The sequence below is a fragment of the Orbicella faveolata genome, unplaced genomic scaffold (assembly GCF_042242905.1).
Source record: "Orbicella faveolata isolate gen_17 unplaced genomic scaffold, um_ofav_v1 contig_13, whole genome shotgun sequence".
Classification (NCBI taxonomy): domain Eukaryota; kingdom Metazoa; phylum Cnidaria; class Anthozoa; order Scleractinia; family Merulinidae; genus Orbicella; species Orbicella faveolata.
The window spans coordinates 28325364-28342838 of NW_028301540.1; the positions used below are offsets into that span (position 1 = coordinate 28325364).

The 17475-nt window shown below is 39.8% G+C and overlaps 1 protein-coding gene and 1 long non-coding RNA gene across 4 annotated transcripts; both read right to left on the reverse strand.

The window, feature by feature from the left end:
- Positions 1 to 205: 205 nt before the first annotated feature.
- LOC149115880 (uncharacterized) lies at positions 206 to 4006 on the reverse strand. Its single transcript, XR_016206153.1, has 2 exons — positions 2717 to 4006; positions 206 to 2642 (listed from the first exon to the last, which is right to left on the reverse strand). It is a non-coding gene; the product is annotated as an uncharacterized LOC149115880 (long non-coding RNA).
- A 261-nt stretch (positions 4007 to 4267) lies between these two features.
- Positions 4268 to 11462, reverse strand: LOC110069100 (trypsin-2-like). 3 transcript variants are annotated; one of them, XM_089285310.1, is made up of 9 exons: positions 11387 to 11462; positions 10243 to 10440; positions 9408 to 9611; positions 8358 to 8675; positions 7700 to 7777; positions 6442 to 6630; positions 5885 to 6257; positions 5227 to 5447; positions 4268 to 4638 (listed from the first exon to the last, which is right to left on the reverse strand). In XM_089285310.1, the coding sequence occupies exons 1-9, from the start codon at positions 11439 to 11441 to the stop codon at positions 4316 to 4318; spliced, it is 1959 nt and encodes a 652-aa protein (XP_089141436.1). In that variant the 5' UTR covers positions 11442 to 11462; the 3' UTR covers positions 4268 to 4315. The 3 variants fall into 3 exon arrangements, with proteins under 3 accessions (XP_089141436.1, XP_089141437.1, XP_020632257.1); XM_089285311.1 differs by lacking the exons at positions 10243 to 10440; positions 11387 to 11462 and having other exon boundaries at positions 6445 to 6630; positions 7712 to 7777; positions 9408 to 9645; XM_020776598.2 differs by lacking the exons at positions 6442 to 6630; positions 7700 to 7777; positions 8358 to 8675; ... (1 more) ...; positions 10243 to 10440; positions 11387 to 11462 and adding an exon at positions 6391 to 6413.
- Positions 11463 to 17475: the final 6013 nt, after the last annotated feature.

Genomic DNA, 17475 nt, shown 5'->3' on the forward strand with positions numbered 1-17475 from the left:
TGAGTCTGATATTGCAATACCGACCTCTCTGGTATCTCCTGTTTAGCATTGCTCGGTAGTATTCTGAAAACAGTGTGGACTCGGTGGCATAGTTCGCAATCCTTCATGTCCGATGCGGTCTTTGTACATGGTAGCTAACGTGACTAAAACAAAGAGGCCTTCCTTTCCAGAAATAAAACTGAGGAATAACAAAGCAGCACCCATATGAATTGTGTATACGTTGTATTTAAGTGTGAGGAACAAGATACATAAAAGGAGTTTGATTCGATCGATCTCGTCTGAAAAAATCCTTTAGGATTTCTACGTACTGTTGTGCAGAAGCCTATAAATAAAATTTATGTTCTTGAAAACACTAATAAACATGACGCAAAATATAGCGTTTGAGTGGTTTTGCGGAAATCCGTTTATATTGGATCCCCAATTGATTTGTCATTTACAGAGTATATATTAAGGATATCTGCAATTTTATTTTCACAACTAAATTCAAGCCTGACTACTGTACAGATGTCTCAAGATTTTGCGTTTTGGAGTGATCAAATTATGCGTAAAAATTCCGCGATACCGGTCGATCAGTACGGTCCTTCAATATACTCAGCAAGATTTTTTAACAGATATCTTAAGTAGTACACAAACCGTGAATATCAGCCATGTGTATAGTATATTAGAAAATAAACTCATGGCAACCATATACCGCAGCAAATTCATTACCGTACAAAGCGACCGTCACTTTCGCTCGATTTTTGTCGGTAATTTCAAAATGGCCGGCGGTTATTCGCTTCATGTACTATGGGGCCTGCCGGCTTTTACCCCCTCAAACTGAATGAAACAAATGTAAATCACTAGTAACTCTGTGCTCCTCTAAGGGGTGTCTCTGTTTCTCGTATTATTTCATTCAACAGGCGTATGAACTGCGGTTATAAGCGCTAAAGGGTCGAGATCGAAATTCGGCGGTTTCCTGTTGTTTGCAACTCTCGACTTCACAACAATAGACTGACTCTTGGCAACAATGCAAATCCACTTCTATTTTGCGAGCGAAATACACGATCATCAGTATGATACATTTAAGTCAAATTTTTATATTCAAACGAACGACTTCTTTAGAAGCGAACCTGTTCGATTATCTGCGATGGTATAAATAATGCCATCTAAAAAACTCAAGTTGCTCGAGGCCACTTTGATCTCGGACAAACAATCAGTGACGTAATTATAGATTTCGAGGAACACATTTTATAGCAGTATTAAATAAAATTTTAAAAACTTGCATCATTTAATTAATACGACTTCGCCGGAAGTGTTATGTCTTCACGTAGCGCGATGTTTTTTTTTTTTTTTTTGTTTTTTTTAAAATTCAACAAAATGTCGAATTCGTCGGTTTTAACAGATGTAACAGCAGCAGCATAAAAGGAAGAACAATATGGGCAAATAAAGCACCGGATTTGACAACATTGTGGCTATAAATTAACTTAGCATAAAAAAACATCTTCAAATATCTCATTTATGCCTCTCGAAATTCAGGCTATAGTTTGTATTTGTAATTTGAGCTTTGAGAAGAAGGCGGTGTTGTACCAAAGAGTTGCTCTAATAAACATGATTTCTCCTGAAAATGGCTGCGGATCTTTCATAATTAAGTCTTCGCAGCATACGGTGGCGGATGGCACATCGATGGGCTTATTCTTTGTACAGTATAACTTGAATACTTGGCTGGATTTCCTGTTAATGGCGGTAGATATGGTGGCGGAGGAACGTTTGGCGACTGAGGAGCCGAAGGGAAGTGAAGTTCTTGTGTCGTATTTGTTGACGATAACGTCGCGAATTGTGGTCGATGAACCGTAGCGTCCAAATCTTTTTGATGCCTTCTTCTACGTGCGATACGCCGCTTATACCACGGGCAGCAGCGAGCCCAATAGCAGATAAACAGCAAGCAAAGAAATGTCATTGATAGCACAGAGCAGGCTCCTATAGCGATGAAATAGGCCGGCAGAGGTTGCGAACAAAGTTCAAAGCCATCCGCACATTGACGATTCGCGCAACATTTCTCATCCCAGTCGCAATCCGCGGAACTTTCACAGGTGCAGCTATATCTGCATATTCCATTGCAACAGCTTTTGGAAGCTGGGCAGGCTGTATCGTCTAGGCACGCTCCGATAACTTGTGAATAAGCCAGGCAAATAGCAGCAACTTGCAGAGCTCGGTGAAATGGCGATCGTGCCATAAGTAATGTTAAAACCCAAAGGATCGGCTATTCAATCATCTCACTTCCTCTGAAATGCAAATTTCTTAAACCATCGATCACACACCAATAAAGTTACGTCAAAAATCAAATCCTCTTTGCGAAAGCTTGGTTGCAACTCAGCGTTTGTTCACGTGAGACTGTCTCGAGGAAACAGCGTGATGGAGAAAGTGTTTGATTACGGTTTACTAACATTTGTCGGAAGAAGCAGATCAATTTCAGTCTTCAATAAAGCTCGTTGTTGTCAATCAGTCGTGACATTATTATGGTAATTCGCAACTCAATGGAAATTGATGGTTTTTTAAGGTTGCCCTGGGTGCCGAAAGCTTTTTGAGTGGTCAGGTAACTTAGAACAGAAACCGAGTAAGAAAAGAGAGCAGAAGACTTCAGTTATATTTTTTGTAAAGCGCACCTGCAATAGAACAAACAAATATTAATTTTGCCAACGACGTGGGAAATGCTAATTAATTGTACAGAAGTACCTACGTTGAGCCTTTGTGTTTATTTAGTCTTTTTCAAAATAGAGGCCCCCGAGAGAGAAGGCATTCACTGACAAGTGGTTTTAAGGTTCAGAGTGGAATCCAGCATCACCGTCAATCGTACCCAAAGCTTTTTGTTGTCGTCGTTGTTGTTTTAACGTTGACAGTAGTCAGCGGGTAAATAAAACTGAGACAACTTAATTTCTGATGAACAAATCTCGTGACGTAGACATAAAAGTGCTGCACTTGAAAATTAAATTTTGTAGACTGTAGTTGCTATAGTAACGGGTCTCGACACTACGTCACTATTGTGACGATATTGCTCGATAATAATCCTAGCTGTTGGTTCTTGGGCCGTGTTAAACTTGCATTTAACAAGCCTGTTCTCTCTGCCGGTTGGTTTTGTCGAGGAAATGTTCTCTTAAGGTTATTAACCGGAAGCAAGTGAGATTACGAAATAATTTCAAAGGTCCACAAACGCACTTGCCAACTGTAATAATATTCCTGCTGTTTGACGAGGGCAGGTTAAACTATTTCCAATTCCCACGAGTCTTCTTTCAAATACACACATTATATATAACTACGAATTCTAGCCAGGCCATGACATTTGATTTAGAAATTTAGAGGTTGCCGGAGAGCCGAGAGAGAGGCTCGAAAGCGAGAAGCAAGCATTGGCGAAACGACCGCCATCTGGGACGAAATTGAGCAATATCCCGTCATTCGACATCATGATTCATCAGACGTCTTGAGTCTCTTGGACTTGCGTAGAAACCTATGACGAGAATGCTGATACCCCCGCCGGAGTGCTCTGGATATTTTCTATTTTGTATTGTATTGTAGACTAAGCGTTCGCGGTTATTTTTAGCCAGACGATGAATATATGTCTCATCAATTGTAGTGAAATATTGGTGTTTTGGATGTGTTAATAGGGAGCTTAAGTAAACCACGACCACGACGGCAACGAAAACGTCACTAAACAAAAGGTATAATGAGCAAAACAGTAGCTGTGCACGTGCGTTATAAATCTTTGTACATTTCTTTGCCGTCCTCTGCAAAACAGCAATGTGAAATGACCAAGTTCTGTGTCGTCTACGGAACGTGGACGACGACGACTAATTTTTCGTATTTCCATTTGGAATTGAACGTTGTCGTTGCACATTTAGCTTACGCACGTTTTTAGAGCCAACGGCATACCGAACAGATCTAGACAGTCGCGAATTTCGCTTGTAAAATATAAATACGTTTTTTACTAGGCGCCGTCCTCGGCGTCCTCGTCGTCGTTGCTTAAGCTCCCTAACACCTGTTTTACATTCCGCCGGTAAGCAAAAGCTTAATCGATTTTGCAAATAAAATGATAAATAACTTTAGCATACAGATTGAGCGAAAGTCTCTCTAACGAAGATGAAATTTCTAAGTAAAAGGCGAAAAGTGATGTATTGTAGACAAGCTTAGAGGCGTTTCTGATTATGGTCCCATTTCAACTAAACACAAGTACAGCTTGGGTTCTATCGGCCTTGGATTTTCTCAAGTCATTGGTTGATAAAGAAAAAACAGTGGATTTGTCGTGCAGCACCTTTTATTTATTTTCTTACAGGCATGTTGGTGCTTAATATTTGTTCATTGTGTTATCAATCCATTGCCTCAAGTAACGGACCCTGGCGTAGACTCCATATTTTCCTGGTGAAGCACATCCGCTTCCCCACGATACAACACCCTCGAGGAAGAACTTTCCGTTGGATTCACAAACCAAAGGACCACCTGAATCTCCTTGGCACGAGTCTTTGCCTCCCTCTCTGAGTCCAGCGCAAACCATTGAGTCGTGTATTAATGAACCATAAGCCCGTTTGCAACTGGCTTGGGAGACAATTGGCACTTCAACTTGCATGAGTTTCTTTGCTAGAGAGCCACCAGAAGACAATGTTCCAAATCCTAAAAAAATTATGCGAAGAAAAAAAGACGTTGGGTGATGTTATTTCAATAAAATAAAGAATGGATGAGCCATGGGAAGATATCATTCCTTTTGGTAACAGCTGCACTCATCCAAGCAAACAGAGAGTGACATTGACACTCCGACACAGCATAAGGGAGACTAACTTTAGCCAGCAAGCAAACTCAGTCGCTCAGAAAGCTTGTTCAGAGGCTGATTCAACTCAGGAACAAAAATGTGAGTCATAAGTATAAGATGAGGGAAGTAAGAAGGCCCAAAAATGCAAAATGCTTTTTCTTTGATTTCGACTAGACGAACTTTATGTAGTTTCTTATATTTTGACAAATCTCACATTCAATTTTATTTCTGGGCCATAACGACCATACATATAAAGTGAAACCCAAAGAGAAAGGGAGATAGTGAAGACCAAAACCTTCCCCGTGAAGCCGCGCAGCGACGTAAGGGCTGGAGGTCTGGAACGTTCGTCAGACTTGATGAGGCTCGTCGGATTGCGAGTTATGGAGTTCGATTGAAAAAGGTGGAATATACGAGATTAAGTCAGTTAAGACATTGCTGAAATATTTTATTACCCGTAACCCAACACATCTTGCCATCTGAAACTTCTCCACTTGATTCAGGTAAGCAGGCCAGGTTTACAGCTTCGTTTATTTGTGCGCGACTGCGCAGTTTCAGCAAGGAGATGTCGTGAGCCATGCCGTACGGTCGTTTGTAGCTGTGGTGATTGATGATTCTTTCGACCTCCATATCCTGTTCTGTTCCAACATTGCTCTTGCGATAATGAGCTCCAAGTCTGCAAAATAAGAAGTATGAACTAATGAAAGCCATGACTCATCCTCCTTTTTCCCTTTTCCCTCTCATTCTATTTCTTCTCCTTTCTTCCTTGTTCTTTCCTCCTTTTATATGAACAGTATACGTAGCAATTTTACATATCTATTCAGCAGTACAAATGAAAAAAAAAAAACGTGGCATTTTTATTTACTTATTTACTTAGTTTACGAACGTGTTTTTCGCTGAACCGAACAATAGTACACTTCAAAAGAATCGCGATATCTCTGGTGACGAGGATGAGTAATAACCAGTATTCCTGAAAAATCCTGAAAAGAATTTGGTGTTAAGGTTTTCCAGAGTGGTTGTCCGGGTAAGTGATGATCTGAAAAGAACTGTTGCTGAAGAATGGGTTTTCAATAACCTGAGAGCACGTCGTCTTCTTTTCAGTTAACATCTCACCTTACGCGAATGCTTGAGGCAGATTTACCAGCAGTACAGTGAGCCGCCGTGACAACCCACTGCTCATCAACTAAAGTTCCTCCACAAAATCCAAAACCCCAAGACGTGATCAATGCCTGCCAAGGCCAAGCTCCTTTGGGGGCTTCAGTACCACCCACAATTCGTGCACTGGGTTTATATCCGCATTTTCCTGATCCACTGTCTCCACCACCTCCACCACCACCGCCTCCGCCGCCGCCTGCTCCTCCACCCCCGCCACCACCGCAGTACTTGCAGCTCTTCTTACAGTTTTGTTTCATGTACTGTTCGTATTGACCCTTACAGTATCCACTGTTAGCCCACGCAGGACAGGAACTCTTTTTGTCCATACAATCTGAAAAGCAAGAGCAACAACAACAATAAAAATGCAGACCGTCAAAAAGATGGAAGAAGAAACGTAGTCCTTAAAAAATGTTAAATCTGTACAACTACCTCACAAAAGGGAGATTAAAATAGATAGTGAATACCTGCTCCACCGCCACCGCCGCCACCACCACCGCCGCCACCGCCGCCACCGCCGCCACCGCCGCCACCGCCGCCACCGCCGCCACCGCCGCCACCGCCGCCACCGCCGCCGTCACCGCCACCGCCTCCGCCACTGCAATATTTACAAGTTTTCTTACAGTACTTCTTCATGTAGTCTACCCAATGTTGCGCTTTGCAGTAACTTACATAATCTATGCAGTTTGAAGAAATATCCTCACAACCTTGAATAACGAAAAGGGAAGAAGAAAGACAAAGGTATTAAATAAAACCTATGTAATATATCAAATAAAATCAAGGCAACTAATTCCAAGTTCAGGCAGAAGTGAAACAAAGCTATCGTAGCATGATTGATGCCCGCTGCGAGAAACCACGTATCTTGAAGTAGTGGACAGAAATACGGTGAATATGGATCAGATCATTTGGCAAATAGTTAATGCCATTTCTAGAGGAACTGAATCACTGAGGTATCTTTGAATGGTCCCTTTAGTTTTTCGATGCCGGGGGAAAATCACCCAAAAATTGACTATGTTGTGAATAAACTACTGATTCAGTAGTAGGTTTAAAAAAATCAGCATATTACCTGCGGTTCTTTAAACAAATTTTGTCCTGATCTTATAAGTCACTTTAGAATGAAAATTAGCGATATGAAAAGTGAACGACGTTTCGATGACTCCATATCATCAATATCAATTTCGAAATACATGATAGAATTGAATAAATATAAATAGTAAAAATGGTGTGAAAATATTTAGGGAATTAAAAGGGTGTTAAAGTATTTCGAACTTGATAATGATGACATGGAGTCATCGAAACGTCGTTCACTTTTCATATCGCTAATTTTCATTTTAAAGTGCTTTACGAAACCTTTTATTGTCAGAAATCTTATAAATGCTATGGATATTTTCGCCGTTTTTTCAGATACGACAGACTATTGCCATGTGAGAAACTTGCAGAGGTTACAGCTCTTCTTGTAATTTTTTCTCATGCAGTTTTAGTATTTACCACAGCAGAACCCTCTTCCACCCAATCAGAACATTTTGCTCTTTATCTTCACAGCTTAGGTTTTTACGAAATATACAAATATGCAAAAGTCGTCGACAAGCGGTAGGAGATTGTTGGTTCAGTATGTAAATTAAGTCAGGACACCGAAACTCGTGCACGTCAGCTACAGGGCAACAGGGTAAAACACACACAGAGTAAGTCTTGCGCAAGGTACAGTTGAACTTAGCTCTGCCGTAATCTTAATTGAAATTTCCTGAGTGCTGATTAAACAAGAAATTGAAGACTTACTTCCTCCACCACCGCCGCCGCCACCACTACCTCCTCCACCTCCTCCACCGCCTCCGCCACCTCCACCGCCTCCACCACCTCCACCTAGAGAGAAAAAGTTGGTCACATCTCTTGGCTACTAAACAAACTACTTTGATTGATTTCATAGCCACATCAATTAAAATAATGTGAGAAGGAGTTATAGTTAGGTAACTAGTTTTAGTTCAAGAATGAGTTAAAGCCAAAATCAATATTTAGAGAACACTATGACATCACTATTCCTGGCCCAGCCTCATTTTCCAACCTTTTTCAATTTGCAATTTGCTTTTTATACGATTTATGTCCCATTTTGCTAATTAACAATTAGATAATGTGCTCGAGATTTCTCAGTATCGCGTGATAGTTAACGAGGGCGCAGATGGTAGAGTGAATAATCTACTAGTCGTTGAAAACTTCATCTAAATCCTCGTCACCGAACCGTCCCAGAACAACACACTGCAAGGTTACTCACTATCTACAACAGAATATATAAAGAGTAGCTTAGCCAATCAGAGAACGGCATTCGTGATAGAACGCTAGTAGATTTATCACGGCTAAAGACAAATATATGACTATGTAAATTAAATTTTAAGGAGAGCATGCTCTTAGATCCTTTTACTATTTTCACTTTATCACTTACCTTGAACGTAACCATTGATCCAGTCTACGTAAGAGCTAACGCGAGAATAGACAGAATAGGTGTTACCAGGGCACGTTCGGCTAGTCACCCACGAGGCTGCTCCACGGACCACCCACCGACCATCCTCCAAACATGACAAGGGGCCCCCACTGTCACCATTACAGACACTGCTCCCTTTGCCTCCTACACAGACCATCGAACTCTCATGTACTATTCCTCCATTTTTTCGTTGACACTCGCTATGACTCGCCACTGGAGCGGAGGCTTGTTTAAGGCGAGGTGCAAGTGCATTGGAGTTTGACCGTATCCTTCCCCAGCCTAATAAGCGATGGCAAAGGCACTTAACATGAGGAAGTCAGAAAGCATCTGGATACTGTAAAAGCGCGCATATACCAAACTAATTTTTGACAACCGTAAGGGTAAAAGGTTTCTCTTTTAGCACCCCTTTACATACTAGCCTAAAATTTAAAAAGGTTCTTATTATATCGAATTGATGAATCAAATAAAATAAAGTGTAATGTGCAATAAAATCAGCCAAATCTTTTGCAATGTAATGTAGATGTAATGTAGATACTCTGTTGTGTTCTATGGTGGTTAAGCTTTTGATGTATTTGATCTATATAAAAGCATTCGACTGAGAGAAACAAGCTAACTTGAAATAGGGTTTGCATTTGTTTAGATTGAATTCATTTAGACAAATAGGCAGTAGGCAGTCTAGCAAAGATTTTATTTGCTTTGTTTTGCTTTGTTTTTTTTTTTAATAAAAACCTTTTATAAAACAGCAGTGTGAATGTGTTAGTTGTAGAATGTGCAGTCCTTTTGACAGGTTAGAAGGCATTTGGATGAATACTACTCATTAAAATGTTAATATATATGTTATTGTAGCAGCCAATTACAAAAGTACCTTTCGAGTCTAACCTAGACAAATGCAGGTTCTTATCTGTGGGTTTTTACTGTACTATCAAATTGATCACACCAGTCATTAAGAGACTTATCTGAAGGTTTTGCTTTATTAAACCACCTTGAAGTCAAGCCATTTGAGATGATCACCTGTGACGTAACATTTCGTTCCCTGAGTGACACGCGACCCATGCTTCGGCAGGCAGACGGTGTTGATTTTTCCGCCGAGCTGTACGGCACGCGACAATTTTAATAATGCTACGTCATGACGCAGATTCTGCATACTGAAAGAAGGATGTTTGATGACGCGGGAAACTTTAAAGACTTGTCCGTCATTGGTTCTGCTATGCGCTCCTGTTTCGGATAAATGCATCGACAAATATTACAAAAGGCTCAATACAGTCTAGCACCCAGCTGGGCCTTGTTCCTTTTCCTCGGTTTGGCGATCGATTTCACGACGACACCAAATTAAATGAATCTTTTGATGCTGCCCATTACTGGTCGCTTAAAGGTACTCGCGCTCGCCCCAAATTAAGAAAGAGATAATGCCTGGGGTTTAGTGTAGGCTCGAGTGAGTACAAAAAAGAAAAGTGTTGCACTGGAGACTATCTTCGGTAGAAGGAAGGAAGCTGTTACGAATAGAAGTCGCTCTTTCACGGTATTCTTCATTGGCCAATTTAGAACTATGAAAAGGAATTTTTGCTACTTAGGTGGAATAAACGCAATTCCGCTCTCTTGTATGGAAGTAGAGACAAACAAATTATTCGCGGAAAAGGGAAAAAAGGAGAAGAAGAACCTTTCGTGCATCTATCACACACAAAAACAAGAACTGGACCTCTGGGGCATGGTTCGACCTTAGGACCCTCTGAGATACATGGGTTAAGAACCATAATACTGCCTATTTGCAAATTAATTTAAGAGCACCAAGCTCTCTCGCACACATACACGCAAAAAAATATAGCAGAAGATCAATGCTTTAACCTACCTAGAGCAAGAGAATATCGACCGGGATCACTGCTTTGATCGACACAATGCGCGGCAGATAAAACCCAGTTCTCGTTGAGGAGGGAGGCGCCACATATGTGCCGTCCATGATATTGCAGAGATACTTGCCAGGGCCACGAATTAGGCCTTGCTTCTTCGCCACCCACAATGCGGGACCCAAATGGTTTCACGCCGCATGCTGTTGAATGCAAAATTCATTGTCACAGTTTTTTCTTACGAACGTTATATCAGAAAATTATAATGTGAGGACCTGGCTTGAACGACAAGGTAGAATTACACATTCTAAATGGTCAAAAAATCTGGATTTATGAACATAGAGCGATGAAATTTCACCCTGGGGTAGACGATATTAGAAAATAAAGGAATGTATGTGGTTTTCTTCCTCTCTCGTATTCATCTCTCTTCTTTTCTTTTTTAATTACTTAGAGTAATTTTTATGCCTTTAAATAGGTGTTATGAAATCCAAGTTTACAGTTCACTAGGTACAACAGCCTTTTCATACATCCGGTCATATATCGGCGCAGAATGATAGAAATGATCAGGAAATGTTTTATTTCGACTGTGAAAGCATTAAAACGATCAACAGTGATTCTAAACTGTCACGTTTGACCTTTTCGAGTTTTTCGGTTATTTTTTAATGGTAATATATCTCTGGATTTATTGGAAAGATGTTAAAGAAATTTCACGCTGGTGTGAGCTTGTTCTTTCCTCCAGAGTAGACGATATAAAAATTCAGTGGAATGTCATTCTTTTTTCCCTCGCTCTCTTATCTTTCTTTTTTGTACCCTTTTACCATTCTTTTTTTCGTTTTCTGTTTTCATCGCCTGAAGTAATTTGGAGGACCTTGAAGGTCTTAGGGAATCGAAAAATCATAGTGTGTCGCGCACTTAATTTTAGTACAAAGGAAGCAAATTTTCATTAGCACAGTTTTCCGTGATAAATCAAGTCATCAATGTAACTGACATAAAGGATAGGCGGAGGAACCTAGTATTCTTTTGAACCCAATGTTAAAAAAATAAATGATATTATCTCTCGATCTTTAAACACACAGTGTTTTTTACAGCGTATGTATAATCCATTCATACATGTGATACAACAAATTGTCCTTTTCATGGACATCTTACCTTCTGCTACTGGTGATGTCAGGAAACACACCAACAAGCTAAGAGCAAGAAACATCTTACTAGGGATGCTGTGAATCGGGACTACCTTTCCTTTTATCGAACCGTTTTCGACAGATAGTCAGCTGTGTTTAAGGATGTCTATTCAACAACCACATTCAATTCGAAAGATTTCTTGTATCAATACCTTTTGTTTTCCGTTAGCGATTTATACTTAAAGAATTTAAAGAAAAAGATGAGACCCTTGGAAAATATGTGTACATTTATTTTACGACGAGCTTCCAAGTAGCATTGAAATGATTTAGCTTCTTAAAAGGGATCGCTTTCTGTAAAAGAAGAATGAAACACAACAATAAGCTGCTAACGAGAAAAAGCTTGTTGGTTGCTTGATGAACATACATGAATAAAACCTCTGCTTTTGTCCAACACCTTTTTGCCAGATAGTCAGCTGTATGTAGACTGCCCATTTACAAATAAAAGTTAAACATTTCTTTATCATGACCTTTTGTTCTTGTTATACCAATTATTATGCATTGAAGTCTCAATCCCTATTCTGCAACCAGTGTAGATAATTCTGGTTGATTTGTCCTCTGGCGAGCGTGGTCACGTAGCCACTAGCGTTGTTTTGAAGACGCACACCTATGAAGGTTCATCCTTTTCGATCGCATTTCCTACGAATACAGTAGATAATGTTGGTGCAGACGGAAATTCGAAAAAGTCCATATGGAACTAGCCAAGGAAGAAATAAAAGAATATGTGAACACGAAAAAGGTGAAAAAAAAAAAAAAAAAAAAAAGCGAGGGAAGGACAGGAGTTATAGCAACGAATCAAATCTCCATTTAGTGTTCAGACTAAATTGGTTTCACTCACAGCTTAAAGTAAGTTACGCTCTAAGTTCATTTGTGGCAATATATAATAAAACAATTATTGAATTCGGTCTTTCGGGATATCCAGGCTAATTAAGGTCTCGCTCAGTGTTATCAGCCCCAGCTTTCGGCTCGGCTCATAACACTAACCTCTCCGTTGATTATTCTAGATATCACAACCCCCCCCCCCCCCCCCCCCGCACTCCTTTATATGGGCTATATAGGTACATGCGGCCCCAAAGGGTAGCGTTTTCAACCGTTTTGGTCAGAAAAAGGGGAATCAATTTTGGCCATTTTGGTCGTAAATAGGGTATGGTTTTCGCACTGTAGTCTTGAACTGCATGGGTATTTTTTTTTAGAAGAAGCTACTTTTTTAGGTCATAAATAGAGTGGGGAAAATCACAGACTTTAGTCATAAATAAGGTAAGGGTTTTGGGAAGCGCACCGCTCACCCCCACCTGATTTTTCTAGGAGTACCCCCCGGGTAAACACCTCATCCAGTAGTTTATATAGACAGCCCGATGATAAATTGGGCTCTTCTTTTACGCAAAATGTGCGATAAATTTTCAAGCAGGATTAAAAAGTAATTAACGCTTACAAGAAAGCTCTAGCTTTCTTTCAATCACTACGTTTCAGAAACTCATCTCTAGAATGACAGCAAGAAAATAGCGTGGATGGCAAGCAAAATTTTTGTCAGATGGTCAGCTGTATTTGAATGTTTAAAATGACAGTGAAATTTAATAATTTCTTGTGAAAGCACTTTTTGTTTTTACATTCAAAGTATTATTTAAACAATTCCAAGAAAAAAATATGAATTGTTTGTTTTAACTTTGTTAATATTTTGGGAAGCGAGGGCCTACATGCTGTATCTGGTTAGTACATCTGATCACCTGCCTAAACTGGGTTTTATTCAGAGTCGCTTTGTTTATCAAATGCATGAATACGCCCTTAATGAAGAAAAGCTGTGCTCAGACACTGTTTTAAAGGCCCTTTTTATATGGCTAGCTCCGTGAGCGGGCAAGATGAATCAAATCCTGCGCTGTGATTGGCTATCCGAGCGGGCAAGATGGAGCTATCTTGCCCGCTTGGGATTACCCGCCGTGTCCCGCAAATAATAAATCCTCTATTGACCAAGCTTGTTCGGTCAAGATGGCTGAATAGTGGCCTCCTTTTTTTTATTGCGAGTTTATGGACCGAGACGGAGTAGAGGTCCATAAAATCGCAATAAAAAGAAGGAGGCCAATATCCAGCTATCTTGACCGAACAAGCTTGGTCAATAACCCAGATATATATGAATTCGTCTGCTCTTTCTTTAATTTGAAGTGTTTACCTGGCTGGGAAAATGCGAGTCTGAAGGAAGATGTACACACTCGTTGACGACGTGACCAGAGTGCTGTAGGAAATAGATGATTGCAACAGTATCTCGTCATTACCACCAATAACATGGCCGGTTTAGAGGAACACCTAATCAATTCTCGGCGCTGACACATCAGACCTAAATTAATTACAAATCAGTTCAGAAAAAACAAAACGATATGAAAGAATACAACAAAAAGCACCAACGCCATTTGGCGTTTGGGTCCCATAACAGAGGTATCACCTCGTTGCCTGTTTGTTTAGCGACCATGGCTCGAAAGAGATCAAAAAAAGTGTCATTAAAAGTCAAAGAGGCTGGAAAACGGGAGTGGAAAACAACGTTACATTCGTCGTTTATTCTCTTCATACCCGAATTACTCATCCAGGTCTATGACCCTTATTTTAATTTTAATGTTTTGAACCCTCATTTATTATATAAAACTTGGTGGTATACCGAATGGTAGAATATTGATAAACTCGATATCCCACGATATAATTTTCATCCACACGGGTGAAGATGTCAATTTTGATAACAATTTTTCCCTTTAATTGCACTGAAATTTGTAGGTGTATGATGGAAACATCTTCGAATCTTCTTCGGAAGTCTTCGGCAATCTTCGGTTATCTTTGCAATCTTCGGAATCTTCGAAAATGTTAGGAAACATTCGTCGGGCCTTGAGATAAATTTTGGAGAATCTTCGGAAATCTTCGAAAAATGGTCTGAAATCTTTGGAAATTGCCAAAAACGCGGTTATGGATTGTGAGAATTTTATATTATAAAGAGAAAATTAGATGGTTGCTCGAAGAAACGAAATTTCTCTTCTCGTGTTGAAATATATTAAATAAAGAACAATAAATTTTGTATCTCCGCGTGGCCATGTAATATCCTTTATTTAACAAATTGACGTCAGCTTTTTATGCGTCTGTCCTCTTATTTATGATAAATTGCGTCATAACATTGTTAAAGTGGTTGGCGAGTGGTTCCGCAGTAAACTTTGACAATGTTATGACGAAATTTATCATCAATAAGAGGACAGACGCATAAAAAACTGACGTCAATTTGTTTTGTACAATAACAAGACCCCAAAATGGTCAAATGCCAGGGAATGAATGAGGGGAAAAGACGCGGTAAACTTGCCGTAAACAAAGATAAGTAACTTTTATTCAAAATGACGCGAACATTGTCAATTGCTTTTCTCGCTTTTTGATTGGCTACTTAAAAAAGTTCATAAAATCTCATTGGTTAAAAAGTTGACAGTTTGACAGCTGAAAATTGAACTTGAAAGCTTGCATAAATTAAAAGTTTATCTGTCTGTACTCTTATTGATGATAAAAATGAGCCAATCAGCCCGCGAGAAATTAGACAGTTATTGTAAAAATCTTAACTCGTCTCGTTTAACAATGTAAGGTCAGAGGAAGTGTAACTTCAAAGTATACGGTCGATATTGAAGACACGTTAAGCCCATCAATCTGCGACAAGGTAAATCCCTTTGGTTTTCTAGAGATGGGAGAGTGCTTCCAAAAGAGCCGTACTTGAAAAATAAGGTTCAATTTCCAGAGGCTGATTCTACGGCCGAAAAGATCCACCTACATGTAAAAACTGTGTTTACTGAGACTGGTTTGTGAGGGACTACAAAGGAAAACAGAAGTTTTGGAGGGCTTAAAGGTGTGTGGAAATCCCTACGAAGTGCAAGCTTCGTTCTCCTTCAGGCAATCCACTAGGGATAAAACTCGAACTTTTGCAAAACGAAAGGACATTTTTAAAGGTTCACCTGAAACGATGTACCATAGCTACGTCTGGGAGATTAAAAAAGAAATGCTTCCCTTTTTGTCGTGGAACTCTTCTTTAAGCTTTTTGCATTTGTGCAAGATAATCCAGGAAACACATTCAAAATGATAAAATGAGGTCCATTCGCTGAGTTTTCCCTTCTCGTTAACATCAATTTTAACGGTGGAATTTGATGGCTAATCAAGAAGATTCTCGATATATTTGTTCAGTATTTTCCAAAAAAATGTAGTCACGATTGCATTATTGAAATATGTAAGCCAACTGAAAATAATGATCACACTTCACGGCTACACGGTTTGGCCAGACTTACCACGCTTTTTAGTCAGCCAACTACCCGTGGTGGCAGACATGGGTAGCTGTTTCGTCCTAGTTAGGACTCGTCAGCATGAATAGCCAGGAGTAAGAGTCATCATGGACGAGACAGCTGTCCATGGTTGCCACTCCATTAGTAATTGGTTCAACGCATGCGTACAGATTCTGCCCAAACCGTCGGTAGATGGTAGTATGCCCAGTGTTTTCAGCTGTCTTATTGAATTATCCTGGGAAAACCAGATGCCCATTCTTCTTGCATCAGTCATATGATATAAGGTATGACAGATTTTTTAATTAGAGAACACACGCAACACAAACTAATGAACGTCACAAACAAAACGGAGAGTTCCCTTGTAGCTCCTTTATTAATTCTCATGATAATACATTATTGTGCAGTTATGCGATCAATCGACTAACCTTGCGAACGCACTAATGATCACCCTAAACAGTGAGTCCCCTTGTCATCCCTTCACAAATTTTCATGATCACACATTCTGCAATTTTGCCATCAATCCGGGTCTGCAGGTGACTAACTCTTGCGTAAACACCATACTTCCCCTTTCGGGCGCAACCCAATCCCCAAGACACGACACCTTGGAGGACGAACCTTTTTTACTTCTTGCCGTGTTCACACACCAAAGGACCACCGGAATCTCCCTGGCATGCGTCCTTTCCTCCCTTTTTAAACCCAGTGCAGACCATGGAAGGGTCGATGCTGTGAATAGGATAAGCCTTTTGACATAAGCGATTTGAAACAATTGGGACCTCCACTTCCATGAGAACACCTGCTAATTTATCGCCTTCTTTAAGAGTTCCAAAGCCTTAAAAAAAAAATAAAGAAGAAAAAAACAGACAAATAACATTTTGAATACCATCCATAGGCTATGATATATAGCATCCTTCTTCGGGTATGACCTTGCGTAGCAATGTGAAGAGTTTGAATGAGATTGTATTAGCCTTTTCGAGACAATTCCAATGAGTTTTGGCTTCAGTGTTTTCCTCTACATATACCATTTTGATATATGTAAAAGGGAACGCTGAATGACTTCGATCTCTTTAACTTGAACTTTGGACTTGATTGCTCCCATCACTTGCAGCTTTCTATAAATACCGGATAACAGTGTGCAAGATGAAGAAAAAAAAAAAATTGGAATTCCACTAAGCTTTGCTACAAAAAAGCGCTTTGGGAAAATATTTTAGAAAACAGATTACAGTTGTACCCCACTAATTCGAACCCGGTTATTTCGAATTCCCCGTTATTTCAAACTCAAAACTATTTCCCTCGGATTTGCCCCTCATTCATTTACTATCGGCCATTTCGACTCCCGCTATTTCCAATGCAACTATTTTTCGTTTCCCCTAAGAGTTCGAAATAGCGGGGTTCAACGGTATTTAATGTGTTTGGATTGTATTTTTTAACTAAAGGGATTTTTGTTTCATTTAAGTCTCGAAGAAGCCCTCGAATCACCGAAAAATGTGCAAAACAAATACCAAACTTTTTTGATATTGCACAAGTCAACGACCCTTCTTCCTTTTCAGTGTAACGTTGTTAGAAAATCAAAAAATTCGTTCTCGAATATTTAATTTGTTTTCAAATTTGCCGCCTCCTAATCTGCATTACGAGAAAGCATTATTTAGCAAGTTTCAAAAATCTCTTTATCCTGCCCCTCCTCAAAATATATAGCACAACAATAAACAGTATTGTTTGAGCTTGCTCTGTTTGCTGAGAAGGGTTTTTGACAAGGAATCAGCAAAATCTCTCATTTTTT